Source organism: Callorhinchus milii, unplaced genomic scaffold (assembly GCF_018977255.1).
Source record: "Callorhinchus milii isolate IMCB2004 unplaced genomic scaffold, IMCB_Cmil_1.0 Scaffold1, whole genome shotgun sequence".
In the NCBI taxonomy this organism is placed as follows: domain Eukaryota; kingdom Metazoa; phylum Chordata; class Chondrichthyes; order Chimaeriformes; family Callorhinchidae; genus Callorhinchus; species Callorhinchus milii.
Genome location: NW_024704742.1, coordinates 118917263 through 118931675, shown reverse-complemented (window position 1 = coordinate 118931675; position 14413 = coordinate 118917263). Strand labels below are relative to the sequence as shown.

At 41.5% G+C, this 14413-nt stretch overlaps 1 protein-coding gene across 1 annotated transcript in view; it reads left to right on the top strand.

The window, feature by feature from the left end:
- serinc5 (serine incorporator 5) overlaps nt 1-14413 on the top strand; it is a 47321-nt gene that overhangs the window by 16856 nt on the left and 16052 nt on the right. Inside the window, exons 2-6 of the mRNA XM_042334874.1 lie at nt 5648-5815; nt 7272-7450; nt 7652-7734; nt 10916-11009; nt 12897-13108. Of these exons, the coding sequence (XP_042190808.1) occupies nt 5648-5815; nt 7272-7450; nt 7652-7734; nt 10916-11009; nt 12897-13108 (736 nt within the window). The remainder of the gene's footprint in view (nt 1-5647; nt 5816-7271; nt 7451-7651; nt 7735-10915; nt 11010-12896; nt 13109-14413) is intronic.

The following is a 14413-nucleotide window of genomic DNA, read 5'->3' as shown; positions in this document are numbered from 1 at the left end:
GCCTGTTTACCTAGCAGTAAGTAGGAACTCAGGTGTTAGTCAATTGGTGGATTGCTTTTCCGGTCGTAATAATTCCTTCAAAAAAAANTTGTCGTTAAACCCACGATTGTTTGTGGGACACTGCTGTGCGCAATTAGCTACCATGTCTCACCCACAAAATATACAGTCAATTCATTTCACAGTATATTCTGTGAAGCATTTTGAGACGACTTGAAGATGTGATAAGGCGCTATATCAAATGCAAGGATAATGATTAATGGTACAAAGTATTATGGGCTGAATGACTATCTGTGCACGGAAAATGACTGTTTCTGTGTAACTGACTTCTGTTTACAATTTTAGGCTTTCTCAGTAATTCACAAGACAGAAAGCTGTTCTCTATAAATGGTCTTTATTACAGAGTATTACCAAAATATTGTAGTGAAGGAAGACAGCTGTTGGAGTCTTATGATCATAGCTGAAGTAATTAAATTCATCAAACTCGTGTCTAACCAGGCTGAACCAGTAACTCCGCCATACTCGTTCTGTCTACCGGCAAGATTAAGGGTTGTAATTATTTTAGGAAAGTTTCAAGGGCACAGTTCTGCAGTGTTAATACGGGTGTCGCAACATGAACAGTAGGTGACCATTTTAAAAACAACGCGTATCTTTTGGCCCTTTAATGTGCTAAATTTTGGAGCAAACTTGGACAAAGTATGTTTTTTTTAATGGTGGAGCAAGTAGTTTTAAACTCTCCAGAAGCTGGAACATTTGTGTTGAATTCCAGAATCTGGAAAAAAAAATCTTTTGGAATCCTGACATATGAAACATTTAGTACATTGCTGTGCGCAGTGACACTTAAATTGCACATCTTGTGCGTGATGTGAGATGCAGGTCCCAAGGAATTTGGGGTGGGAGTTTACCTTTGCCATACGCTGAGACAGAGTTGCCCAGAAGCAATTGCAAAGAACAACTCCCACCTCTGGGTGTGGGGCATCAGCACTTGGCTCGTGGGAAAGTACAAAGTGAGATACACCCACCCTGAGCGTGAATTACCCTTCAGCCACGTGTGAGATGCTCATGTTTCATACCAGAGGGGTGTGTTTGCTTAGTCTGCTGTAAATTGGGTGTCGGGTGCGTTCCCAGTCAGCTGTCATTCACACCATGCACATCCCTGCAGAAACTTGTGTCTGGAATTCCAACTGGCCCCAGATATTTGTTTGTATAAATAATCATAAAACTGAGTCAGGCTAACACCCAACAGGCCCGGATGCTTAGACAAGTATATAGTAAGATTTTCCACAGGAAAGCGTATTGCTTTCATGGGAAAAAAAGGACAACAAAATAAACATTTTGTGTCAATGCATAGCTTATGGGGCAGATGTTAATGGAAGTAGCCATAACATCAAAATACATACCATCCTCAATAATAATCTTATGTGAAACGCACGATAAATGCATGTGTTTGGGGTTTTAGAAAATTGTTTGCGATTTGGGTTCATTCTAAAGTGGGACTTCAACCAGCGCTATTTTCCAAACATTGCCACACTGAAGGGAAATAGTGTATGATTTTTATTTGTTCCTAGTACCGCAAAGCTTCCACAACAGAACAAACTGTGCTTTTTGCTGGGTTCCTGTGTCTCTGCTGTTATGAGGAGGTGCTCTTCCTGTTCCTCTCTTCCATGTGGAACTGCCGGTCACTGTCTCTGAAAGCTGCCGTGTCATTGTGCACCCCTTATGATTTAGAAAAACAAGTCGCATTTATATAGTGTCCTTCACGCAGGAGAGTGTCTCAGAGCACTATGTGTACCTCTGGAATCCCTTCTCTTTACCTCTCCATCCTCTACCCCACCCCTTCTTTATCTATAAATCCACACTTACTCCACTTCATAGTAAATCCTGTGAAGCACTGAGGACGACCTCCCGATGTGTAAGGGTTATAGCAAAATGCAAGAATGATCTGTCTTTAAGTACTGTAGTAACATCTACCTCTTCAACTGAGCTTGTTGTCACCCCCCTCCCCCTGCAGTCTCCTCTTCTCTGCTCGGCATCCATCCCTGTCTTTGTAACACGCTCCAAGATGTTTCCAACTTGAACAACAACTACTGTACTTGCATTTATATAGCACCCTTCAGACAGAGCAGCATTTGGGACCAGAACAGGCTTGACTGTGATGCCGTTCCTGCAATTAAATAGCCTGCTAGTGCTTTATAAGAAGACAAGCACTATATAAATGCAAGTTGGAGTTGTTAAACCTTTCTATAAAACCACAGATAGTTTCAAATGTATACAGACAGTGATAAGGAATAAAGCAAAGATTAGGATTGCAGTAAAAGTCAAGTCATTGCTTTTAAGGCTGCATGATGTTGTTGTGAAATTCCTTTGCTGTTAACTTCCTCCACAGACTTGCTTAAATTTGAATTCAATGTGTATCTGCACCTGGGATTCCTCGCATGGGATACTTACACTTTGGATCCAACTTCTTCCACACCACCTGCCTCCCTTCACATACACATAGAGATTGTGAATTCCCTCAGGCATCAGCTTTTGACTCTTCACACTTTATATTATCCAATTATAGAATGGTATTAGCTGATTCCCACTACGCCATTCGGACAGGGGACATTTTATTACTCCAATGTATACTAAACCTTGCCTTCTGTTAATGTGTGTGTTTGTACAATATGTTAGGTGCGTCTTGTAGTTAAAAGTTTCAAGGCTGTACAGTAGTTTAGTTGAACAGTTTTGCTGATGCCAGCAGAAACCTGACTCTGAATGACAGCCTTGAACTCTGTACCAGCTACTCCCTAACACATGTCCCAAACAGACCTTTTCAAAATAAAACAATTGTTTTATTCTGTTCCATGTGGGGTAAGTGCCACAGGGTGAAGTAGGTGAAAGTGTTATAAAAGCAAATCATGATCTGAAGGCTTCTGTGCAGATGATTATTGAGAAATATAGACTTGAAATGTTGCACACTTGATTCACAGTATGCACTGAGTTAACCAAGCAGAACTCCCAAGGATGGCAACATTACATTTTACCAATTGATCTCAATGTCCCAAGTCTAGGGAGTGGGGAAATTGAGCCAAGGCTCCCCTTTATTATTGCTATCGAGTGATCGTCAATTTTAAAGTACAGCGTTGCATGAGGACCAGCAGAGGCTTGGTTGTGATGCCGATCCTACAATTAAATAGCCCGCTAGTGCTCGATATCTGTTCACAGGGGCTTGCTCGGATGACATATGACCTCAGTATTCCAGTTCTCTATGGGAACTGTCACTTTTGTCTTGAACATTTTCCAATTGACGACCCAACGTGAAAGGCGCTATTTGTTGTTGTTGTCGGCCAACAAACTCCCTCACCAGAATCGACCCCTTGCTTCATGGCTGTTTTGGCACATGGCTGTGTGCAAATTGACTGCTGGATTTGCCTACAAAATACACTTTCTCTACACTTCAGTATATCGTGACGTGCTTTGAGATGTCCTCCTGAAATAGAAATTACTATATCAAATAGAAGGATTTTACTACAAAATAATAATCTCCTTATAGTAAGATTTGGAGAAATAGGGGACGGGGAACATTGCCTGGGACGATTTGATTCAAGTAAAATATTGAGAACATAATTTGAAAAGTCACTGCACTTTAGGGCAGATTCCACTGAGGGTTTTGAGATGCGCTTCCTGCTGTGTTAAATGCAAGTATTCTTGCACTCTGTTTATGAGCAGCTTGGAATCCTTCCGCAGCACTGAGATTGTTCTGGTTTCTCTGTCTCCAACCACACCCAGCCTTAAGTACTTTATATGTTTGTGCATTCGGAGCGCTTTTCAGGATCATGTGAAAGTATATTCAGACAGAGTGGAAACTTGGTGTACTTAGTTTTGGAGTATTTGATGTTGAATTCCAGAAAAGTGGGTGGGGGGGGGGAGTATTCACTTTTTCAGCACTAACTTCCCTCAACTGATAAACACAAGGTTATGTGTTTTTGTTAATAATAATAATAATAATAATAATAATCCTTGCATTTGATATAGCGCTTTTCACGTCGGGAGGACGTCCCAAAGCGCTTCACAGAACACTCTGTAAAGTGAATTGACTGTATATTTGTGGGCGAACGCGGCAGCCAATTGCGCACAGCAGTGTCCCACAAACAGTCGTAGATTGAAAATGACCAATTTATTATTGTTTTTGGTTTTGGAGGGATTATTATTAGGCGTGTGGAGTAAGGAAACTTGCCCAAGGTTTCGCCCTCTGCCTGGAATTGAACTCAGGTCTCTCGCTTGCAAAGCGAGTGCTCTAACCACTGAGCTACAGGTCTCCACATATGTCTCCACAACGTATCACACCAACGTATTGTTGGTGTGATACGTTGGAACTAGCAGCCAAGTGACAGTCAGATTAGTTGATAATAATATTATTGTATGTAAGTAATATATGATAGTAATAATCCTTTTATTTTATACAGCATCTTATCATGTCGTCAAGACGTCTCAAAGGTTTTCACAGGATGTACTGTAAAATGTGACTGTATATTTGCTAGTGAATGCCTACAGTTATGGTGGCCTGTTTCTAGACCCAGGTTCCTGATTTTTAACCTCAGCTGTAGAGCAAAATCTATTATTTCCCCACATCCTCCCAGCTGCTGGCATTGAGTTCACCCTACATCTGAGATCGGGGAGCTTATCAGTGCAGAATTCAGATTGGAGTGCGAGGACAGTCTGTTCCTGTTATGTCATCTACTCCCACGTTCAAGTTCTCATCAACAAATAACTTTAAAATTTCAAATTTGAAATGCCAAGCAATTCTGTTTACTAAATTTGTTATGTACAAAAGCACAAAATACACAATCAACCCACTTTGCAGTAAATGCATGGAAGAGGCTCCCTTGGGAGATGGTGGAAGCAGAAAGTGTTGATTCTGTCAAAAGCAAATTAGATAGGTTTCTTTTAGGAAATAATATCTTGGGATACAATATATAGCTTGGGACATGAATGTGAATGCAACTGCCAGGATGGTGGAATGCGAACTGGATGGACCTTGGTCTTCTTTTGTTTAGGAATTCTTGTGTTCTTATTGTATATTCTGTGAAACATTTTGAGACATCTCGACAACGTAATAAGGCACTTGCCAGGATGGCGGTGATGATTATTATTATTAGTAGCAGTAGTAGTGTGTTAAGCTCCTGTTTTTTGCCATTTACTTCATGTGATAATCTTTCTACTCATCCTTCCCTCCCGCCATCAAAAAAAAGCCATTGGTGTGTTTCCTCAGTTAAACCCATGCTTAAGAGTATTTAAACCAGATTGAGAGTTCCACATATTTATCCCACCAACACATGGAAATTTTCTCTTAAGTCAAATGCAATATGAACTCTCTCCTTGGAGGCAAGCTTACCTAAATCAGGAGAGTATGAGGTGCAGATTGGCAAAGGATTTGGGGACCCCAGAGTTTGCATTGGGGCAATGCTTGAGTTTAACCAGCTAAAACCGCGTAGCTTATCATTAGACCTCAGGTCACGAGAAGTAATCTTTTAGTGTTGAAAATGATTCTTGTGTTCCACATGAGGATCAGTTTGAAATGGGCTTAATGGTGTTTTATTGAACAAAAATTATGGGATGTGTTTTTATGGGTATTTTGGTACATTCCGATGTTGTTTTCTTCCATCAGCTGGCCTGTTGCTGTGGATCTGCTTCTTGTTCGCTATGCTGTAGCTGCTGCCCAATGATCAAAACCTCTACAGGGACCAGGGTGATGTACGCCCTCTACCACATCCTAGGGACCATTGTCTGCTGCCTCATGCTATCACCTACTGTGGCCGAAGGGTTGAAAGAACACGTGAGTAACCCTTTCATCTACAAAATACATAGTCACTACACTTTACAGTGAATCCTATACACAGTCACTAAACTGTGCAATAAATCATGTTAGCGCTTTGAGATGTCCTCTTGACTTGAAAGGCGCTGTATCAAATGCAAGGTCAAGTGAGAAACCTGAGTTCAATTCCAGGCAGGGCCAAACCTTGGGCAAGTTTCCTTACTCCACACGCCTAATAATAATCCCTCCAAAACCAAAAACAATAATAAAAAATTGGTCATTTTCAATCTACGACTGTTTGTGGGACATTGCTGTGCGCAATTGGCTGCCGCGTTCGCCCACAAATATACAGTCAATTCACTTTACAGTGTGTTCTGTGAAGCGCTTTGGGACGTCCTCCCGACGTGAAGAGCGCTATATCAAATGCAAGGATTATTATTATTCAAGTACTCTGTTTATGAGCAGCTTCCACAGTGCACAGGCAACACAGACATTGCTCTGACTCACGCTGTCTCCACCCACACCCAGCCTCTGGCAGACTCTCAACTTCAGGACAATGTTTTGTTGCCCTGTGTCCCTCTTTGGGTCTTTCCGTGTGTGTTTAATTCAAAAAATGGCAAATAAATAAAGCTAACTAGTGAAATGAAGGTTTGCATTTTAAACATGTACCTCCATCTCAACTAATGTTCAGAATTTGAAATAAATCAGTGCAACTTGAGGATTCCTGCCTGGGAGACAAGGGATAAAGGCCCACACTATTATTGTGTGTTGGGTTGTATTATATTCACACTGAACTGCAGCTTCATGTCAGAAATTTAATCAGCCAGCAAAGAAAGTGATGCAGATGATAGAGATACTCTTATTGTGAAGAAGACAAAGGAAATGGAGAGCCAGAGCCTTTTGAAACAGTTAGAAATACCTCTAATAATGAGGTCCATTTCAGTAGTACATTTGATGTTTATTATATCGAAAGAACTGGAGATAGCTTAACCCTCCCCTGTTTTCAGTGATAACATCCAGGAGGCCAGGTCACTGAGACTTGCTCTGGTGGAGGAGGGTGGGTGAGTGGGAGGGGATAACACCCAGCAAATTTAATATGTTAATTTTAACTATACTGACAAGGTAATCCATTATCAGAGTAATGCTTTATTGATCCGTGAACGTATTCAGTATAATATTTACAACAAGCCCAATATGACCTGATTCAACTCTCAATTTCCTTTTACTTTCTGCTGGTCAGTTATTGTCATTTCAGCTGACTGGCAAAAACAGTGTGGAGTGCCAAGTTATCCAGGATTTGGGTCATATTGTGCAATTGGCTGCCAATAGACAGCTCGAAGACGTGATAAGGCGCTATATCAAATGCAAGGATTATTATTATTATCAGCCCTACAAAACCAGAGAACACTAGATGTAGGTGAAAAGATGAGACAGTGATAGAAATCGGACTGTATTAATCTTCCCTCTTCCACATCAGATCCCCTTCTACAGCGATTTCTGTAAAACGATCCAGGCTGGAGTTGACTGTGAAAGGCTGGTTGGATATGCCGCTGTTTACAAAGTCTGCTTTGGAATGGCCTGTTTCTTCTTCATCTTCTTTCTCCTGATGCTCAATGTGAAAACCAGCAAAAACTGCCGTGCTTACATCCACAATGGGTAAGTGTGTTGCTTGAAGGGACGATGGATATCCCTCCAAGCATAACAAATAGGATTCTCACTGAGCTACAGGTTCAACGAAAGAAATGTAATTAGCCAACACAGAAAGTGATGTAGACGACATTGATACTGTTATTGTGAAGAAGACAAAAGGAAATGGATAGACAGAGCCTTTTGAAGACATCTGTCTTGTTTTTGCAGGTTCTGGTTTGTGAAGTTTGTAGTATTGACAGCCATGTGTGCAGGAGCTTTCTTCATACCTGACCAGGACACCTTTCACAGGGGTAAGGCTGCCATTGTATTCTATTTAACAACTAAATCTTTTGGGGATTTGTTATTATTTTTGCATCATTTTTTCTTTTTTTTAGAAGGTTGCACAGTTCACTGTGGGCTAGTTTTCAATTAGTGCATTAAGTTAATGCTCTCTGGTACCATTCCCTACTTTGGCTTTGTAGTAGTGCAGCTGGAGATATTTGTATGTTCAACGCAGAAGAAACCCTTTCAGTACTCCAAAGGTCATCACGTTTCAATTAGTAAATGGTTCATTTTATTCATTGGAAAAATTGATTTGTTTTGTAGCAGTAAAAGGTTAAATCTGCACTCAGCAACAACATTCAATGCAACCATTCAGTGCAAGTGGTTGAAGGCCAGTGTTGTGTTCTGTACAGAATCAAGTGTTTCATAGCTCCAGATAAACCATTCCCTCCTTCTTCTGGATTCCAAGTTGGAAGAGATTTTGAGAACAATGAGTGAACTGTAAGCAGAGAGTGAGGAGCACTGTGGATATAGTGCTGTTCAGTGGAAGCGAGCTAAATAATATTAAAGAAACTTGACAGGCTGGCTTCCAACTTTGCCCCCACACGGAGATTCCCTCTTGCCTTCAACGGGGTTTTAAAATTGTGAAGAATGATATATTATTTTAAATGATATATTATTTTAAAGGTTTTAAAAGTAAAGCTGACCCAAGTCAATTTGGAATAGTTGTTCTGCACGCTAGCAAAAAATTAAAACGTTCTGGAATAATAATAGTTAAGCTTTCCAAATGAATGGAAAGCACTTGAAGCAACAAAAGCATAAAGCGAACAGCTTTGGGCAGTGTCCACCACTTACGGAGTCTCTTGGAGCTGTGCTCTCTCTCTCTCTCTCTCTCTCTCTCTCTCTCTGTGTATGTCAGCTGTGCTTGCACTTGCCAGTCCATTCATTCTGAAGGACAGTAAGTGTTTTGTATCTGGATGTTCATGTGGCAAGCCTATTAAGCAATAAACCTGTTGACAACAATGGGAATCCTGTTGGTATCTGTGAATGCTGTGTTTTAAGAAAATAATTGCTATTTTTTTTCATGTTACTGCTTTGCGTGCCTTTTGAAGAATTTGAATTTCGAGATGTACTATTAAAATTGTTTTAAAACGCATCAGAAAATCTTCCTAATTGTTCCAAATGCGCCTCATTTTGCAACATGTTCTGGGCTTGTGATGCTCGTCTATGTGATAGTCTCTGAATGCCGTTCTTTAAAATGTCACCTTTTAAGTTCATTTAAGATCAATCTTTTCAACCGCGCTTTGGGCACCTTTTTTCCCCACCCTCCTCAGCTCCCTCCTTCCCAGCTCGGGTGACCAGTTAGTTGTGTGAAATGGTTTGAGACGTCCTCCTGACATAAAGGCTCTATACAAAAGTCAGTTGCCGTTGTTGTTGTCTGGAATAATGGTAAGCCAGGGAATTTTGAGTGACCAGCTTGCTGTGGTTATAGTTTTTGAGCCTTGGGTTGAATAGTTAAGACTCTAAGATTAAACTTTGTCCCTCCTATTTAAGGTATATCAATATGCTTAGAGGTCTATGTCTTGGCAGTATAAATATCACTGTACTTTCAGCACAACACTTTTTCACAGGTATACACAGGTATTTTTAAAGCTGTAATTCAACCCTTTTTAATGGTATTTACAGGAGCAGGTGCCCGGTGCAGTATTTTAGAACTGCTTTGGTTAACTATGTTAACTATTAACTATTCAGGGTAGCAATGGCATGAAGCCTGTTGCAGCTTTTTGGTAGTGTTCTCAAAACTGCAGTGGGGGAGGTTTCTAAGCTTGGCATTATTAGTGAACTGTACTCTCTTTATTGTGTATTCATTTTTTTAAATCAAGGATGTCTTGAGCGAGTGAAAGTGATGGAAGATTTTCTGATTGTTATTGAACGAATGGAGGTTTGTGTCTATGTAAATTGATACTATTTGTGAATAAATCGCACAATTGGCTTGGATAATGCTGTGTTCTATAATTTCGCTAGTAAAGGGAAGGTATTTGCTTTCATTTTGGGAATGCTTCTATTAACCCCCTGTAAATGTAAGGTAGTATGGTATGAGCCAAAGAGTTTTAACATCTAGGAATGGGTTGATAGAAGGCGCTTAATTAGTCTTTCCTGTACCATTGTAGTGTCAAAGCAATAAAATATTGTTTGCTGTTGTATCATCCAATTTGATGGTGGGGATGTGGCTCAGTTACATTTTTTGTTCTATCATTAAACAAATCAAAGTCAGAAACTAGCTAAAACTATGCTCAGATTTTGTACAGTTCAACTTGCCCCATTGTAGCATTGATGCAGGTGAAATGCTTTCCATGTACTGCTATAACATTTTCATAAATCACATGGCCCACTATTGAATTGAGTTGTACAGATGAGGAAGGTTTCAGATCTGTACTAAATTACTTCCACCAGTGTTACCCTGACTGAGATCAGCTAAAATTCCCCCTTTGTCTAGTGAGCCCTGGGAATGTATGTGTGTGTATAATGAGGAGAAATTTAAGCTTATCCTGTTTGGTCAGATAATTTGCTGTCGTCACTGCTTAGCCTCCCACTGAACCTTTCATCAAAAGTTTGGTTGAAGAATACATTTATATGAAATTCAGAGAAAAAGAACAAGATTGGGAATGGAGCTTCAAGTGAAATGCATTTCCAAATCGTGCATTAGGACCAATAATGTTCATGTTTCCTGACGACATTAAACTTATTCACTGTTCACACTTATCTTAAATTCAGGACTCAAAGCCCTTTCTGTTTTTCATCTGTGGTTGATTGCTTTCTTTTTTTGTGTTGTGTTTAAAATGAATGCATTGGATGGTTATGGAGAACCGTGGATTTGGAGGTTGATCTGTGTCAAAATAGTTTAACTAGCTTCTGGCTTGAATTTGTTTTTCCTTCCACAACGAAGCAAAGAATGGAGCCAAGCTATGACACAACCATCAGGTTGGAGGATTCCAATTTTATCTGGATTCTCTGATTTTGTTTTAACGAAAGACAACAACAACAATTTGCAATTATATATAGCTCTTTAAACAGGATAGCGTCTTGCTCTTCTTAAATCTTAGATAATGTAACCTGTTCAGTAAAGAGAAAACTGTATTTTGATCCACAAACTGCAGCTTCCAATCATGTGCTGTATGCTAATGATTTGTTTTCTTTTGTTGAGCACAGCATGGCTGTACATTGGTGCTGGTGGAGCGTTCCTCTTCATAATCATTCAGCTCATTTTGCTGGTGGAATTTGCACACAAATGGAACAAAAATTGGTAAGTTAGTCAACAACAACGACTACGTGCATTTATATAGCGATCTTCACTCATGGTAGTGTCTCGGAATGCTTAACATTGACGGAGCTTGACGCTGAGCCAGGGAGAAGAGGGGGGTGATCATAGGCAAGGTCGAAAAGGTCTTCAGTTGTGATCTGAAGATGGGGAAGGAGGAGGCAAGGTGGAGGGATTGAAGAAAAGAGTTCCATAGCTTCGGGGTGTAGTGGCTGCACATCCTTTGTCAAAGCGGAAAGGAAAAGGGATGTGCAGGAGGGCGGTGGGCAGTGGAATGAGGTGTAACCAGGTCAGAGAAGTAGGCAGGTTCCAGGGCATGAAGTGATTTGTAAACAAGTGTGAGGATTTTTAAATCAATCCATTCTGTGATAGAGAACCAGTGGAGTCTGACAAGAACTGGGGTGATTGGGTTCAGAGTTTGGTGTGGGTAAGGATAAGGGTGGCGGAGTTTTGAATTAACTGGATTTTGTTAAAGATGGTTGTTTGTGAGACATTCCTGTGTGAAAATTGGTTATCGTGTTTTGCTCACAAACAAATAGTCTCTGCACTGTAGAGTGTATCTCTGAAGCACACTAGGCGGTCTCCCTATGTGAAAGACTATACCAAATACAATACAACACAAAATTATATTTGTAAGATGCCTTTCACGTCGGTAGGATGTCAGGGATTTGGACCCAAGCAGGGGTGGGGGAAATGGGGTAAGGGAGGGTGGAGGGCAGGGAGGGTGGCCGAAGGCACGGTCGAAGAGGAGGGTCTTGAGACGTGCCGTGAAGGAGGCAAGGGAGGGAGCGAGGCGAAGGGACTGTGGGATGGAGTTCCAAAGGGTGGGGGTAGAGACGCTGAAGGCCCAACCGCGGGCCAGCCAGGGGACATGGAGCAGGCTGGAGCCTGCTGAGTGGAGGGAGCGGACAAGTTGATATGGGGTTAGCAGGTCATTGAGGTAGGAGGGGGCAAAGCCATAGAGGGTCTTGAAGATGAGGACGAGGATTTTGAACTCTATCCTCTGGTGGATGGGGAGCCAGGCGAGGGTGGAAGGTGATGGGGTCACAGAGCCTGGTGCGGGAGAGGACATGAGCTGCAGAGTTCTGGATGATCCTCAGTTTGTGGAGGGAAGAGTTAGGGAGGGCGACAAGAATAGAGTTGGCGTTGTCAAGCCTAGATGTGATGAACGTCTGATTGAGAGTTTCAGCGGCCTGAGGGGTGAGACAGTGGCGGAGCCAGGCAATGTTGCGGAGGTGGGGGAAAGCAGAGCTGGTCATGGCACGGATGTGGGGGAGAAAGGACAGTTGATAGTCAAACAAGACACCAAGGTTCTGGACTGGCTTAGGAAGGTGCAGTGTGCAGCCATGGATGGCGATGCTGCCAGTGCCTGAAGTGTGGAGGCGCTGACGGGAGCCAATCAGGAGAGCCTCGGTCTTGTTGACGTTCAACTGCAGAAAGTTAGAGATGTAAGGATTATTATGATTAAATCCCATTCCTCTGCTCCTTCCTGAACCCAAATATTATTTTTCCTCAGTGCAGTTTTTGTAAATTTCCCTTTTATGGACTTTGGTTCAATAGCCATTTTTGATGAGGCATTTCTACATTCTGTGTGTGTATTTGTGGAAGAAAAGACTTTGTGCTCAGATTTGAGCAGTTTTCAAGGTTTTTGCTTCTCAATGCAAACAGCGGCTTTGTACACAATTGCAAATGTTTTAATCGAAATGACACACACTTACTTACTTGCTTGATTTGGACTGTTATGTACCCGTTTGTGCACCTTGACACTTGATCATATGCTAGGTATTACATGTCGGATGTATGTTATACTGTAATATACAGGCTTGTGGTACTCGAATGGTTCACTGATCATCTGCTTTGTCTTGTAACTAGGTGGGCTGGAACGGGACAGAATAAATGCTGGTTTGCTGCCTTGGCCCTGGTTACTCTCAGCCTGTATTCGGTGGCTGTTTTTGCTCTTATTCTAATGGGGATATTTTACACCGATCCTGATGGATGCATGTTAAACAAGATTGTCTTGGGTGTCAATGGTGGGCTTTGTCTGATCGTCTCCATCTTGGCTATTACACCCTGCGTTCAGAAACGTAAGTTCAAAATAATGAATCCAGACATAGCGATTTCTAAACTGTTCTGTGATGATTTAATTATGTCTATAATGTCCCTATTTCGGTTAATGGAGGATACCTAGTTTCCATCGAACTACACCCTAGCAAGTCAGACCAAGCACAGAGAGATGTGATGTGGGTGTGCATGTGTAGATGGGGGTGGGAGGGGGGAGGATAGAAAAAATAATTGAGCACATATATAAAAAAAAGTAGAGAACTGAAAGAGTTTTAATCTAGCAAAGGTCTCTGACTTGAAGTGATGATTTGCCATCTTTTAACATTAGATGAATCAAATACTCCTTGTGTCATGTACGTCTCTCATTGGGGAGGATGAGTGGACAATTGCTCCCAGGACAATAGATTGGCACTCATAACCAACACCTGCTAGAGTGACTCTCATCTGCTTTATTTTTTAGGTTTGTGCCTTTTCTGTTTAACTTATTGTCTTCGCCCAGCACCATCCACAGACTTCATGTACAGCCCACACCAGTAGTGGCCAACCTTTTTAGTTGGGTAACAGAATCAATTTTCTTGATTGATTATATCTTGATTTATGCCGGAAATCAAGAAAAAAAGAAAACAACAACAGCTTACAATTATATAGCGCTCTTCATGCGGGGTTGCGTCCTGGGGCGCTTAAAATACATTGAATGATCAAACATGGACTTACCTAGACCAGTACAAATGTTCGGGTGGGAGTGGGGCACTTGTTAACCGCCACTTCCAGCCCGTGGTCTATAGGTTGGTTACCACTGGTCTGCACTGAAGGTGTATGTATGGCTTAGACCTCCTGTTTCTCTATTTATCAGACATCTCTTGCAGTTCTGGATCCTCTTGTGTTGCAGAATCTGTATAGACTGAGGGCAGCTGCCAAGCACATGCTCAAGTTCAGAACCCTTTGTTCAGAGTCACAAACACCAGCCTTTCAGCCATTCGGAAAGGTTATTGGGTTCATTCCTCCTAACAGCACTGATTCTCAACTCCCGTTGCCCTGAAGAATCCCAATTAGATTTGTTAGCTGTGAGAGATCTTTTGTTATTGCCTTCCACCCTTGTCAAAGTGGCTCACCTTTCATTTGTGTTTTGTTTCAAAAGATCACCAATTTTTTTCGACAAACCAGAGGATTATACAGGAGCCATTTAGCAGCGTAGGATTTATAACAGAATGACTTAACAAGGTGCTGGTTGGTGCTCTGCTGACCGTGGAGGGGATCGTAACACATTTTTTTTAGTAAGAGGGACTGTTCTAATTCAGAGTTCCTCTTACTAAATGGTGCTTTGATCC